The 14,962-nt window shown below is 50.4% G+C and overlaps 1 protein-coding gene across 3 annotated transcripts in view; it reads right to left on the bottom strand.

Annotated features, from left to right (window-relative positions):
• DNAJC4 (DnaJ heat shock protein family (Hsp40) member C4) overlaps nt 1–14,962 on the bottom strand; it is a 74,059-nt gene that overhangs the window by 42,050 nt on the left and 17,047 nt on the right. For all 3 annotated transcript variants that reach the window (XR_013228625.1, XM_077324113.1, XM_077324123.1), the window contains exons 2-3: nt 5,034–5,181; nt 93–192 (exon numbers count right to left, since the gene is read on the bottom strand). Coding sequence is in view for 2 of the 3 variants with exons in the window: in XM_077324113.1 (XP_077180228.1) it covers nt 93–192; nt 5,034–5,181 (248 nt within the window). In the remaining variant the exon portion in view is untranslated. The remainder of the gene's footprint in view (nt 1–92; nt 193–5,033; nt 5,182–14,962) is intronic.

Here is a 14,962-nt window from a genome sequence, read left to right as displayed (position 1 = left end):
AGCCCCTGGTATTCAGCTCTATCCGCTGCTCCTGCAAATGTTCTTTGTCTGGACGAGCCAAAGCCCCCCCCTCCCCCCTTTCTGTAACGTACCTTCTTGGATTTGCTGAAGAAGGCACGCTTGATCTCCTCCAAAGTGGCATCTGGCTTGATACCCAATAAGTCGTAGTAATTGCCGTTCCTGGCCGGAGACCTATGAAGAAGAGAGCAGAATTGCTGGCATGGCCACGGTGGCGTCATCCACTTTTATTTGCTTTTTGCCGAAAAGTCCCGGCCAACATATGGAGACCCCGTAGGGTTTTCAAAGTAAAAGCTGTTCAGAGATGGTGGCTGGGGATTAAGGGCTGCCAAGTCGCTTTTGACTTATGGCAACCCTAAAATTACGGTAACATCTTCTGTTGGCAGCACAGGAGAGGACCCGCGATAATGGGTTGAAAGTACATGTAGAAAGCTGGAGATCGGGGGGGGGGGGAAATCTTTTACAGTCAGAGTAGCTCGGTGGTGGAATAGGCCAGCTAAGGAGGTGGTGAGCTCCTCCCCACTGGCAGTCTTCAAGCAACAGCTAGACAGATATTGCTCATGGATGCTTGAGGCTGATCCTGCATTGAGCAGGGGGCTGGACCAGATGGCCTGTCTGGCCCCTTCCAACTCTATGATACTTCTATGATTCTATCCTCCCAAACATTCTACAGCTCAGGTCTTGCGAACCAAGGGCCACAGCCGTTCCATGCAGTGTGGAATAATGGGTGTTAGACTAAGACCAGGAAGATCAGTTCCCTACGTCACTATGAAACTCACAAGCCAGTCACTCTGTCTCTCTCTCAGCTTAACCTACCCTACCAGGATGTTGTGAGAATAACAACGGGGTGGGAGTGAGAACCGTGTACACTTTCTGAACTCATCGGAGGAAGGGGGGGATAAAAAGAAATCAAACTGAGTAAATGTAAGAATGGTCTTGTCGGATCAGATCAGTGACCCACCTAGTCTAGCACCCTGTTTCTAACAGCAGCTGGCTGTTGGAAGCCTACAAGCAGGGCAGTGAAAAGTGATGGCCGTGCCCTGTTAGTTTCCCCCAGCATGAGATACTTAGAGGGAGACTGTTCCTAAATATGTCAGATCTAATCCTTTATTAAATGTCTTCTGAGCAAGTGGACCCAACTGCATCAGGAGGCTAATTTCATCACATGAAACCAGTAATTATGACAAAGCGTAACATCTGGATTGACAAAATCACAGTGTGAAGAGGGTCTACAAACCATAGTTGGTGCTGCAATTTGCCAAGCTGACTGAGTGCACAAACCAAACTTATGGCTGTGGTTATATTTATTAAAGAGCCTCTTGTGGCACAGGGTGGTAAGGCAGCAGACATGCAGTCTGAAAGCTCTGCCCATGAGGCTGGGAGTTCAACCCCAGCAGCCAGCTCAAGGTTGACTCAGCCTTCCATCCTTCCGAGGTCGGTAAAATGAGTACCCAGCTTGCTGGGGGGTAAACAGTAATGACTGGGGAAGGCACTGGCAAACCACCCCGTATTGAGTCTGCCAAGAAAACGCTGGAGGGCATCACCCCAAGGGTCAGACATGACTCAGTGCTTGCACATGAGATTACCTTTATATTTATTATGTCTCCAAAGGCCACTGCACCTCTGACTAGACAGGAGCGGGGAAACAAACAAACAAACAAACAAAGTCCAGAAAACAATCTCTCAGGTATAGTCTGCCTGCTGTATGCTAGGAGGCATTAAACCATGGTTTGGGTTTTAAACTGAAGTTAGCCAGCCCATAGTTTGGCATAAGGTCTGGACCGAATCAGCATGTCTAAATGCAAGATTTGAGTCCAGCAGCATCTTACAGACCAACAAGATTTCCAGAGGATGAGCTTTCAAGAGTCAAAGCTCCCTTTGTCAGAGCTATGACTCTCCAAAGCAGGGGTAGTCAAACTGCGGCCCTCCAGATGTCCATGAACTACAATTCCCAGGAGCCCCCTGCCAGCGTTTGCTGGCAGGGGGCTCCTGGGAATTGTAGTCCATGGACATCTGGAGGGCCGCAGTTTGACTACCCCTGCTCCAAAGCGTACACCCTGAAAGTCATAGAATCATAGAGTTGGAAGGGGCCATACAGGCCATCTAGTCCAACCCCCTGCTCAACGCAGGATCAGCCCAAAGCATTCTAAAGCATCCAAATAAAGTGTGTATCCAACCTTTGCTTGAAGACTGCCAGTGAGGGGGAGCTCACCACCTCCTTAGGCAGCCTATTCCACTGCTGAACTACTCTGACTGGGAAATTGTTTTTCCTGATATCTAGCCTACATCGTTGTAGTAGTTTAAACCCATTACTGCGTGTCCTTTCCTCTGCAGCCAATGGGAACAGCATCCTGCCCTCCTCCAAATGACAACCTTTCAAATACTTATAGAGGACTATCATGTCCCCTCTCAACCTCCTTTTCTCCAGGCTGAACATTCCCAAGTCCCTCAACCTATCTTCATAGGGCCTGGTCCCTTGGCCCCAGATCATCCTCGTCACTCTCCTCTGTACCCTTTCAATTTTATCTATGTCCTTCTTGAAGTGAGGCCTCCAGAACTGCACACAGTACTCCAGGTGTGGTCTGACCAGTGCCGTATACAATGGGACTATGACATCTTGTGATTTTGATGTGATGCCCCTGTTGATACAGCCCAAAATGGCATTTGCCTTTTTTACCGCTGCATCACACTGCCTGCTCATGTTTAGTTTACAATCCACAAGTACTCCAAGGTCTCGTTCACACACAGTGTTACCTAGAAGCGTATCCCCTATCCAGTAGGCATGCTTTTCATTTTTTTCCCATTGTGTTCAGATCTCGTTGAACTCTGTCTCTATCTTCTGGAGTATTTGCCAGTCCTCCCAATTTGGTGTCATCTGCAAACTTGATGAGTAGTCCCTCCACCCCCTCATCTAGATCATTAATAAATATGTTAAAAAGTACTGGACCGAGCACTGAGCCCTGAGGTACCCCGCTACTCCCCTCTCTCCAGTCTGATGAAACACCATTGACAACAACTCTTTGAGTGCGATTCTCTAACCAATTTCCTATCCACCTAACTATCTGAAAATCCATATTGCAGTCCTTCAATTTATCCATCAGAACATCATGGGGAACCTTATCAAAAGCTTTACTAAAATCCAATTTTAGTCATGTCGGTCTGTGAATTTTGCTCTTCTCCTGCTGACCAACATGATAGATACAGATACAGGAGCCTTTATTGGCATAATGAACAACACAAGAAGGAAGATACAAAGTAAAAAAAATTTAAAAATCAAGCGGAGTTACTCAGTTTTGTTAAAAACAAGGAATTAATTCTAAAACATTACCTAAAAATGCTGCAATACAGGTGATTTGGGCAGGATCCTTGATATCAAGTAATTTATTAACTATTACAGTTTCGTCACAGTGGAATTGAAGGGAGGATAGAATGTCAGATATCACATAGCGGTATAAAGAAAACTTGGGGCAAAACAAAATAATATGAGGAAGAAGATCAGGAACCATACAACCATGAAAACATAGTCTCTCCGCTAAATGCATGCGGTTAAACCTCCCTAAGAGAACATTAGAAGGGAAAGAATTCATCCGAGCAAGATGGACAAGATATTCCATTTCTATGGAGCGTTCTCCGTGGAGACTGTTTTACAAAATGTCGTCCCAAAAGCACTGCGACCTTTAGGCTGGGAGATCCCAGAGAGACATACGGGCAGAGAAAAGGCGGTGAGCTTCACCAGGTGGCTACCAGCATTGTGAGTGAGGGTTCAGACAAGGTACCCACGGAGACCTGGGGGAACTATGCACAAGAGAGCACGTTTCTCCTCCTGACACACGTGTGCCGAACGGGAAAGAACAGGAGGTTCATCACAAACTTAAGAGGACAGGGCTGGAGAAGGATATTTATAACAATCGCCAGCTGTGTATATAATATCTCTTGAATCAGCCAACCAAAGGGCCTCCCCCTTTATCAGGACAGCCTGGGAGGCGGGAAAAATGCCAGCAGAAGTGAGGTTTCTGCCTTTCCCCCCTCTTCTCCAGGGCTCCCCTGTTCTTCTGGGAATAAATCTCACTAATTCAACCAGAGTAAATAATTGTTTTATTTAAACAGGTGTGGCCCTGAGGCATGGGCGGCATGATGCTCTCCGCCCACTGGACACAGCCACGGGACGGATGTTTAACACCCTGGGAAAATAGGGATGGGGGCGTTCTCTGAGGAAGTCGGAACGTGGACCTGCAGTGTGTGCTTTCCAGCTCTTTGGGTCCTGTGAGCAGAGAGCCCCTCTGGGTCAGGCTGGCAGGACTGAGATTGGGCTTGACCAATCAAGAGGCTGTCGACTCCAGAGGCCCAAGACACACGCAAACGTTTGTTTATTTATATCCTGCTTTTCTCCTCAGTTGGCACTCACAGGTGGACTGGAATATTGTTCCCCTCCTCCAATTTCTCTCATTTTCTCTCAACTCTGTGAGGTAGGTCAGGCTAAGAAGGAAAGGCCTAGCAGCGGTGGCCAAACTGTGGCTCCCCAGATGCCCATGGACTACAATTCCCACGAGCCTCTGCCAGTATGTGCTAGCAGAGGCTCACGGGAATTGTAGTCCATGGACATCTGGCGAGCCACAGTTTGGCCACCCTGGCTTAAGACCATCCAGCAAGTTCTCACAGCTGAAGTAGGGATCTGAACCTGGGACACCCAGAGTTCTGGTTTGCCACTGTATCCACTAGACCAGGGGTAGTCAACCTGTGGTCCTCCAGATGTCCATGGACTACAATTCCCATGAACTCCTGCCAGCAAACACTAGCAGGGGCTCATGGGAATTGTAGTCCATGGACATCTGAAGGACCACAGGTTGACTACCCCTGCACTACACCACAATGGCTCTCCCTGGGCAGCCCTGACCCCGCCTGGGCCTGAAGAGAGTCCCGAGGCTCTTGGTCCCCCAGGTAGGCAGCTAGCCAGGCCCCTCCCAACCGGGTTGGAGTCCCAGACACCCCGGATAGAAGAAGGGGAGAGAGCTCACCAGTTGCAGGGGGCAGTTGAGAATGCTCGGCGCCTCACGTTCTGGCATTGTCGGCACCATCTGCAGATGTGGCAAGGAACGGCTGAAATCATCTTCGGCCCCAAAGAGCGCCACACCCAGGTTCTGGGCAGCGGCAGGCCGGCGATCACTGGGAAAGAGCACAGGGAGACAATCAGACCAAGCCACCTAATAACACCACTCAGCAGCGCCTCCTTCCTGAATGCCCCAGAGCTGCAAGCGCTTCACACGGCTCTTCCTTGCAAACATGTCTTCCCCCATCCATTGTCTGATCACCTCCACTGCCTGCAAGAGCAAAGATGAGGAGAGATTGTGTGACCAAAAGCAGGTCGCTTCTCTATGTCTACAGAGAATTGGTGCCAGTGGTAGATTTCTAGGTTTCCCCCTGCCAACAGGACACGTTGAACCAGTGCTCTTTATGGCCCTTTGTACTGGGTCACAGAATCACATGTGGGAAGGGGCCACAGAAGCCATCTAGCCCGACCCCACTGGCTCAATGCAGGATCAGCCTACAGTTCCCAAAGTGGGCAGCATTCCCCCCCCCCCTTTGGAGGGGTGGAAAGATCCAGGGGGCCGGTGAGGAATTTGGGGGCAGCAGGGGGGCAGCAGGGGGGCAGCAGGGGGGCAGCAGTCTGACTTTTCCTGCTGCAGGGATGTTCCAAGGGGGCTTACCATTGCTGGCCCCTGGGTAATAACAAACCTGGACTGCCCTGGCGGTCTCCCATCACAATACTGACCAGGACCAACCCTGCTTAGCTTCCTGAACAAAACAACAACTTCAGAAGGTGGGCTGGGTGGGATCATATTCCTGCTGGGCTCCTCCCCCTCCTCAGATTTTGCCCTTCCCAGGCTCCACCCTGATCTCCTGGATTTCTTAACCCAGGGTTGGCAACCCTTCCTCCAAAGTCTCCATCTTTGGGAGGCTGAAAAAGCCTTCTCCTGCGTGCTCCTGGCCAAGGGATTTTCCATTGCTTTCCCCCCTCTCTCTCTGTCCTTCTCTCCAATGAGGTCTCAAAGTGGCTTTTACAAAGAACTTACATATTTTCTCCCAGACTAAAATATGACCACTGAACAAAAACTAAAAAAGAGGGGTAGTCAACCTGTGGTCCTCCAGATGTCCATGGACTACAATTCCCATGAGCCCCTGCCAGCAAACGCAAGCAGGGGCTCGTGGGAACTGTAGTCCATGGATATCTGGAGGACCACAGGTTGACTAACCCTGGTGTTGGCAGTTTAGAGTGTTTTGAATTTGCAATAGACATAAGACCAGGAAAGAGGTGGGTGTTTCTATATGTATGGGGGGGGGGTAGGGATATGGCCTAGCAGCCAGGGTGAGGGTGGCTCCCAAAATTTGGGAATCACTAGTCTAGAGCATCCCTGACAAGTGTTTATTTAGCCACTGATCAAAGACTGGCAGGGAGGGGGAGCTGAACATCTCCCAAGGCTGCCCCATTCATTTACTGTGAAGGACTATTTCCTAGCATCCAGACAGTATGTTTCCCACCGTTAATTTAAACCCAGTATGGCGAGTCCTCTCCTCTGCTGTCAGCAGGAGCTCCTCCCAGCCTTTCAAATACCCAAAGAGAGCCATCATGCCCCCCCCCCCTCAACCTTCTCTTCTCCAGACTAGACATTCCCAAGCCCCTCGGCTTGTCTTTGCAGAGCTGGGCCTCTGAGCCCCTGATTGTCCTGGTCCCTGTCTTCTGCATTCCTTTCTGTTCCTCCCCTTGTGGAAAGGAGACCTCCTGAACTGCACACACTACTCCAGATGCAGCTAGGCCAATTTGGTGAACAGCAGGTTTCTATACCAGGGGTAGTCAACCTGTGGTCCTACAGATGTACATGGACTACAGTTCCCATGAGCCCCTGCCTGCGTTCGGTTTCCCGAATGGGTGGGAGTGAAATAATGTTAATTTATTTTTAAAATTTTGTTAGACTTTTATTGGATGGTTATTTATGCATGTATTTATTCTATTCATATACCTCCCTCCCCTTGCGGCTCAGGATGGTTTACATCGAATGGGAAGTCATAAACAGGTAAAGCGAAGGTTCGTAACTGCATCCATTGATAATTGCAGTAATAATAGCAATAACAATAAGAGTGCTTGCACTCGAAAGCTCACGCCTTCAATAAATCTTGGTTGGTCTTAAAGATAATAACATCACTAGTAACTAATAACAGATGATTTAATTCAGATGATCTAATACAGCCTTTCCTTTTTTTTTTACTATTGAGAAACCCATGAAACATTCTTCAGGCTACGAGAAGCCCCAGAAGTGGTCCAATCGTGCAGAATATGGTTAGGAAGCAGAGCTGTGGACACGCCCACCCAGGATACGCCCACCCAGGGCCCCTCCCCTCAATCCATCATTGGCCATTGTAGGGGGGAGGGGAGGCTGACATGACCGTATATGATAATATCACCCAATAAATGTTAATTAATTTTGAAAATATACAAAAATCTGGGAAGTCTGAATCCCCATGGACGCTCACTTGGGTGACCTTGGGGTTACTCACACACCCTCTCAGCCTAGCCTACCTGAAAAGGTTGTTGTGAGGATAAAATGGAGAGGATGTAAACCACCTTGGGTCCCTACTGGGCAGGGAACAAATAAAGTAAACAAATGAGCACGGGCAGACAGCCTGTGTGGAAAAAGTCCAACTTCGGGCACTAGACATGTATGCTACAGCCCCAAACCGCCTCTCCCACTAAATCCCCAGGCAGCATTAATAGCTAGCTGGCAGAATCTGCTTAGGTTCTCCAGCCCCAAAGAGCTCAAACTGGCCTCAACCGGGGCCAGGGCCTTTGCAGCCTGCTGGAGGAGTCTACCAAGTGAGAACAGAGACATGCCAGTGAGGGGAAGCTCACCACCTCCTTAGGCAGTCTATTCCATGTTATTTGCATTGATACTTCAAAAACTAATGTTTTATGTTTTTGATGTTGATGTTATGTGCGAAGTTGTGTCTGACCCATCGCAACCCCATGGACAATGATCCTCCAGGCCTTCCTGTCCTCAACCATTCCCCGGAGTCCATTTAAGTTTGCACCTACTGCTTCAGTGACTCCATCCAGCCACCTCATTCTCTGTCGTCCCCTTCTTCTTTTGCCCTCAATTGCTCCCAGCATTAGGCTCTTCTCCAGGGAGTCCTTCCTTCTCATGAGGTGGCCAAAGTATCTGAGTTTCATCTTCAGGATCTGGCCTTCTAAAGAGCAGTCAGGGCTGATCTCCTCTAGGACTGACCGGTTTGTTCGCCTTGCAGTCCAAGGGATTCGCAAGAGTCTTCTCCAGCACCAACGTTCAAAAGCCTCAATTCTTTGATGCTCGGCCTTCCTTATGGTCCAACTTTCGCAGCCATACATTGCAAGTTTTATGTTTTATTCTACTGCAAACAGCCCAGAGTCTCATAAGATAGGGTGGTTAATAAATATTATTATTTTAAAAACCTCCGTGCCCAAGGGAAAAAGCATGTCAAGGAGAAGGGGCAGGCTGAATGTGTTTCTTCAATGCGCTAAATCTGGCCTCCAACCTGCTCCCGGATGAATGTGCCTTCTATCAGGCTGTCAGCCTTAATATCTCCATGCAGCCAGACGACAACAAACTCTTGGAGTGCGCTGCCCGTGTCTCCTTCTGACCTTGAAGTGCCCACGGTGAAAAACTTCTGCCAGACACCTCTTTAACCCAGAGCCAAATTACGAGGAGACTCTTTCCATTTCACCCCCCCCCCATTGGACCATCAACTTGTTGCCACAGCAACCACCCAAGACCCTTCCTCGGTTGCGTCCCACCCTGGCACGCCTCCCTGCCCTTTCTCCTGGAACGATTTCTTGCCATCTCTGGAGCCCTGTCCTTCGAGCTGCCCTGAGATCAAGGGGGGGGGCATGCCTTCCCGAAATTCACGCCTGGCCTGCTCCGACAGATGTCATGCTGAGGCAAACAAGCACCGGGGCTTCAGATCCCCCCCCCAAAAAAAGAAAAAGTTAAATTAAAAAGGCGCTAAGCGAAACAGAGCTGCTGGAGGAGGTTATGGGTTGCTGTCCTTTTTCTTGCCATTTACAGATAAAAATGGACGGCTCGTCTGCTTGGCTTTTCAAAGCTGCTTACGGTGCCTGGCGTCCTTGCTCTGTTATTCCCCCCCCCCCCTTCCCTGATAACTGTGATTTTTTTTTCTCCTGAAGTTAAAAATATAACTGCAGCGGCCTTGGATCAAATATGACGGAGGATGGCAGACAGTGGCATTCTTGCGATGCCAGTTTACCCACGGATCATGTTCTGTCTTCTTCCCCATCCACCCCCCTCCCCTTGTTGGCTTCCCCAGCAACAAGGCTAGGGCTGGTTAAGAAATTATTTGCATTTTCCACACGTGTGAGCAAACTGCCCTGGCAGAGCCGGCCCCCGCCGAACTCTCGGATGCCGCCGCTGCCTGGCGTATTTTTAGCAAGCCGCTTTGACTCCCTGAATCAGGGATGCCCACCCAATGCCGAGTTAATTAATTGTTGTGATTAAACTCAGTCCGACGGACCAAGCGCTGGGCCAGTCCTGCTGTTGAGGGGTCCGACAGCGAGGGCTTGACTTGAAGGACAGAGGCACTGAACGGCCTAAGGGTCTGCACGCTGATCCCTCAAATGTAATGAGACGTCGCCCGTGTGCAAAACAGAGGAGGCCCATTCCTATGCGGGGGTCTCAGCTTTATTAAGGCCGTGCAGGGAGGCCGGTCTGCAATCTTGTTTCAACCTTCCTGAGCTTTACAACATCCGTGGGAGAGCAGACTTATTCCAAGGGTGTGGTGGTTAGAGCAGCGGTTCTCAGTTGCTTGACCGCGGCGACCCTGGCGGCAGCGGTGGCGGGGTCGGTGTGCACATGCGTGCAGGATGTGCGCACACGCGCACAGGTGCACAACAGTGAGAGCAGCATGGAGGCAGCCATTGCAATGGCTCCTCCGCCGCTGGCCGCCCGCCGCCATCACCCAGGTACAGGCTGGGCCCACCTGGGGAAGCTCCTGGGGAAGCCCCTTCCCCCCCCCCCAGAGAAGGCAGGGGCGGGCCTGGCTTGTACCTTCAGGGGAAAGTGACGGCAGCCGGAAGCTGCAGTGGGCGATGGCAGTGGGCGGTAGGCAGCGTCAGCGGGCGGTGATGGCCCTTTGCTGCTGCTGTGTGCCGTCTGCCACCTGGTAAAGTTGTTTCCCACCACCTTCCGCTGCTTCTGCCAGCAGCAGCAGCAAGCAACCTGGGGGCCCCACAGAAGGGGCAACGGGACCCTAAATGGGGTCGCGACCCCAAGGTTGAGAACCACTGGGTTAGAGTGTCAGGTGAAGATCTAGGATGGCAATGCCCAAACGGTGGCTCTCCAGGTGCCCATGGACTACAATTTTCATGAGTCCCTGCCTCCTGGCAGGGATTCATGGGAATTGTAATCCACGGACATCTGGAGAGCCACTGTTTGGCCACCCTTGACTAGGAGATCCAGGTTCAGATTCCACCTCTGCCAGGGAGGCTTGCTGGGTGAGCTTGGGCTGGTTGCATACTCTCAGCCTCACCTACCTCGCAGGGCTGTTGTGAGGCTAATATGTGAGAGAGGGAAACGATGTAAGCTGATTTGGGTCCCCACTGTGGTGAAAAGTTCTGGGAAAAGTTCTATCCCTTTCCATTGTTGCCATTTTCCAGGTGGGGCCTGGCGATCTCCTAGAATGACAACTGATCTCTTGGCTCCAGAGGTCAGTTTCCCTGGAGAAAATGGCTGCTTTGGAGGGGGGGGGGCTCTGAGGCATCACATCCCTGCTGAACTCCCTCCACTGGCAGGGGCTCATCGTAATTGTAGTCCACGGACTCTCCTGAGCCACTGTTGGCTCACCCCTGTTCTAGAGACACCTAACAGACATGGAAACAGACCCCAAAAACAACAGACAGTGTGGCCTAGCAGTAGTGTGCCAAGAGATCTGGCGGATCTGGGTTCAAATCCCCACGCAGGCACAAAGACCTGTCCATCACTCTTTGTCAGCCTAATCCAGGGGTAGTCAAACTGCGGCCCTCCAGATGTCCATGGACTACAATTCCCAGGAGCCCCAATGCTGGCAGGGGCTCCTGGGAATTGTAGTCCATGGACATCTGGAGGGCCGCAGTTTGACTACCCCTGGCCTAATCTGTCTCCCAGTGTATTTGTCGGGGTGAAACAGCGGAGTTGGGAGAGAAGATCCGTAAAACTGACCTGAGCTCGTCACAAAAAGAAAATGAAGGGGCACATGAACTGGAGCGAGAGAGGAAGAAAAAGAGATGTCGCGGTGGGAAGAAAAACTGTATTCCCGCTACCGATCCCCCTACGAGTTTCGTTGCAGAACTAATATTCTACACCTCCCCCTGAAGAAGCATAAAGCAAAACATTTAAGGAAACATTTGGAATCAAGTATTTCTTCCCACTGTTCCATGTTCTCCCCCCCCCCGCCCCTTTGTCTCCGAGCTACTTGGAGTAAGGACAGAATAAAACCAGAGTAATAAAAATGCTTCCAAAAATTATAAATAAAACCGCATCGGCCACACAAATATTTTAAAGCCAGAGAGACACAGAACCAGGAAACAGCGAAAGCAGAAGGCTGAAAGCCGGCCAAGCCAAATGCTTCCTTGCAAAGAGGGAGACAATTCTGATGCTGCTGTTATTTCGCCAGCCCCACGGACTGCCACCCTCTGAGTGCCACCCCCAGCTGGCGCTCTCCAGCCCCCCAGTGTTCAGGTGGACCAGCTGCTCCCTCTTGGCCCCCTCCCTCCCTCCCCTGGCCGCATACCCCCCCCCTCCGTTTTCAGCCACCGTTCTGCCTACTCTGCGCTATTAGGTGTTTATTTGTTCTCCTTGCAGAGTTTGCAAAAACACCATCTGGCTCATTACAGCCCCAGAGCCCGGAGCCCACTAAATCAATTCTACACCGTTAACCAGGTCAAAAATAAACAGATAAAAGGGATGCCAAGTAGAGTTTCCAAAGGGCAGTTCTGGGGGTACTTGTGTGTGTGTGTGTGGGGGGGAGTCTAGAGGTTCTGGCAACGTTGGTCAGAAGCAGAGAGTAAGCTTTCTGGTCAGCAACTATTTTATTTTTCAGACGATGGGGGCCATGCTTTGAACGGAAAGGACAGCCATCTCAGATCTGCCCATCCAGAGGTCTAGAGATCTCCCCGAATTACGGCTCATTTCCAGAGAACCCAGAAAATTGATGCTTTGGAGGGTCAACTCTGTGGCATTGTAACCCACCGAGGTCCGTGTCTTCTTTCCACTCCCTGCTGTCCAAGAGCCTCTGCTTGGCATGCAGAAGGTCCCAGGTTCAATCCCTGGCATCTCCAGTTAAAAGGACCAGGCAATAGGCAATGTGAAAGACCTCCACCCAAGACTCTGGGGAAGCCACTGCCCCTCGGAGGAGACAATACTGACCCTTGATGGACCACGGGCTTGATTTTACCTCCAAATCGCCAGGATGGCAGAGTAGTGACTAGACTGTCAGACTCAACAGAATTAAATAAAATGCAACCGGGATCCTCCCCCTCGCCAAACTCCAGAAGGGCGATGGCTCACACTCATGGCCGTACATAGCATGGGCACCGCTCGGGAAGCAGAATTGGAAGATGTTTCTCTCTCTCTTGGAACGGCAGGAAAAACAAAACAGTCGCAGAAACAGAAGCGCCCCCCCCCCCCCGCCCCTACTGTCTGACCCCGAATCCAACAGAGCATACTGCTTGGCCGGAAATAAGTTCCATTTAAGTACCCTGCTTTCTGAAAAAGAGAGAAAAAGAGAGACAGAATTCTGGTGTGGGGAAAGGTATCCTTTTCCGACAGGGAAAGAGAACAACCTGCCATGACGGTCATGTGCCCGCACAGCCCTAGGAGTGACAGAGACATCTCTCTTGCGCACGCTGTCTGCCCGGCCCTTCGGACGCGACCTCGTGTCCTTTTAGCAGCGGGCACAGCTGGCATTTAGTCAAGCTGCAGTGAAACCTTCCGGGCCGTTTGTCAGAAGGCCCCGGAGCTCCTGTCACAAAGCAGGTGGCGAGACGGCAAACCGAGGCGATCGGGGCACGGCCTTTTCTGTCTCTCCCCGGAAAGGGCCACGGGAGGTCAGCTGCCTGGCGCTGAGTGGCAGAGACATTTCGGCCCACCCTCGGCAGCCAGGCCTCAGCGGGCGGCCTAGGGCGAGCTACCATTTGCTCAGCCTCGGCAATATGCATCCCAGATCTCTGAAGAACCATCTGCTGCCTTGTAGTCTCTTGAGAGACCGGTCTGCTTGCACCATCTGACAAATGGAGGGCAACCCATTGGGACAGGGCCTTTTCGACAGTGGCACCAAGCTGACAAAAACCCCTCCCTAGGGAAGTTCATCCGGCTCAAACACCCCCCCCCCCCAGTGTTCAGGCACCAAGTCAAGGCATCCCTTTCTTTCAAAGGGTTTTTCAGGGTGCATTGACTGCTATGATATGGATCACTGCTGCTATTAACTCTCTGCTTGCTTGTTTTCCCTGTTCCAACAGGGCTCTGGTGCTCTGTATGTTCCATGTGGCTTTAGACTGTATTTTAGACTGTACACATCCTAGTCACATCGGGGACCCTAACTGGGTAGAACGTCAGCACAGAAATATTTTACAAAAATAAAATATTTTGGTTCATGTGGAAGTTTTACCGTTCATGGGGAACTTTTTTAAAGATTTCAAATGAAAGGCAGGATGTATATTGATACTTTAAGAATACATACACCTGAACCGTGGACCTGTTGAACTGTTATGAATTAGAATGTTACTTTCAATTATAGTTGCGATTGTGATTACTGTTACAGTCCACATGTTACATTATGAAGAAACAAAGTTCTATGTATTTTTTATGTTCCATGTGAACCGCCCGGAGCCTCAGGGCAGTATACAAATACAATGAATGAATGAATGAATGAATGAATGAATGAATGAATGAATGAATGAATGAATGAATGAATGAATGAATGAATGAATGAATGAATGAATGAATGAGTGGTCTCAGTGTAGGCTGACAGCTCTGGGCTGGAGAATTCCTGGGGATATGAGGGCAGAGCCTGGAGAAGGTGGGGCTTGTAGAGGGACCTCAGCTGGATAAAATGCCAGCTGCATAAAAGCAGCCATTTTCTCCAGGGGAAATATCTGTTACCTGGAGACCAGCTGCAATCCTAGGAGATTCCCAGCCACCTCCTGGAGGTTGGCATCCCTATATCCACACAGGGCTGGCTTAAGGACAATGTCTGTGATTCATCTGGAATACACTCCATGAATCAGAAGTATTACTTGTTGGCCGCAGCAGAGGCCAAAGGGGAGGCGGCTGTTGGGCTTCCCCTTCACAGCACAGGAAGAAGAGACTAAGAACTCATGGACTCCAGGGGCAAATGGGAGCTAGAGTGGGGCTGAAGGCAGCTGGCAAGGCAAATGCCTAGATTCAGATAATACCTCTGGCTACTGGCTCGTGGATGATGGAGGATCATTGTCCATGGGGTCGCGATGGGTCGGACACGACTTCGCACATAACAACAACAACTGGCTCGTGTTTGCAGCCTTGGTCATCTCACCCACCATTAGTTTCATATCTAATAGAACTAGAAGCCCACATGAAGCTCGCTTGGCCTTGACCAGGGCCGGGCCCTTTTTGGTCCTGGCCCCTACCTGGTAGAACGAGCTCCCAGAAGGGCTGAGGGCCCTGACATAACTGACTCAGTTCTGCTGGGACTGCAAGACGGAGCTCTTCCACAAGGCGTTTGGATGAGGCCAGGCTGAGGAAAGATCTAAAGCCCCTTCTCCACTAGAACATCTTCCCTGGATTTATGGCAGAGAGGAAGTAGGGTGGGGATGATTTTAAAATGTTTATTGCTTATTTTGTATTTTATTGTTATCAATTGTTATAAATTACTAACCAAAAAGCCCACT

The sequence above is a fragment of the Paroedura picta genome, chromosome 1 (genome assembly GCF_049243985.1).
Source record: "Paroedura picta isolate Pp20150507F chromosome 1, Ppicta_v3.0, whole genome shotgun sequence".
Lineage (NCBI taxonomy): Eukaryota > Metazoa > Chordata > Lepidosauria > Squamata > Gekkonidae > Paroedura > Paroedura picta.
This window is presented reverse-complemented; position numbering and strand designations above follow the sequence as displayed.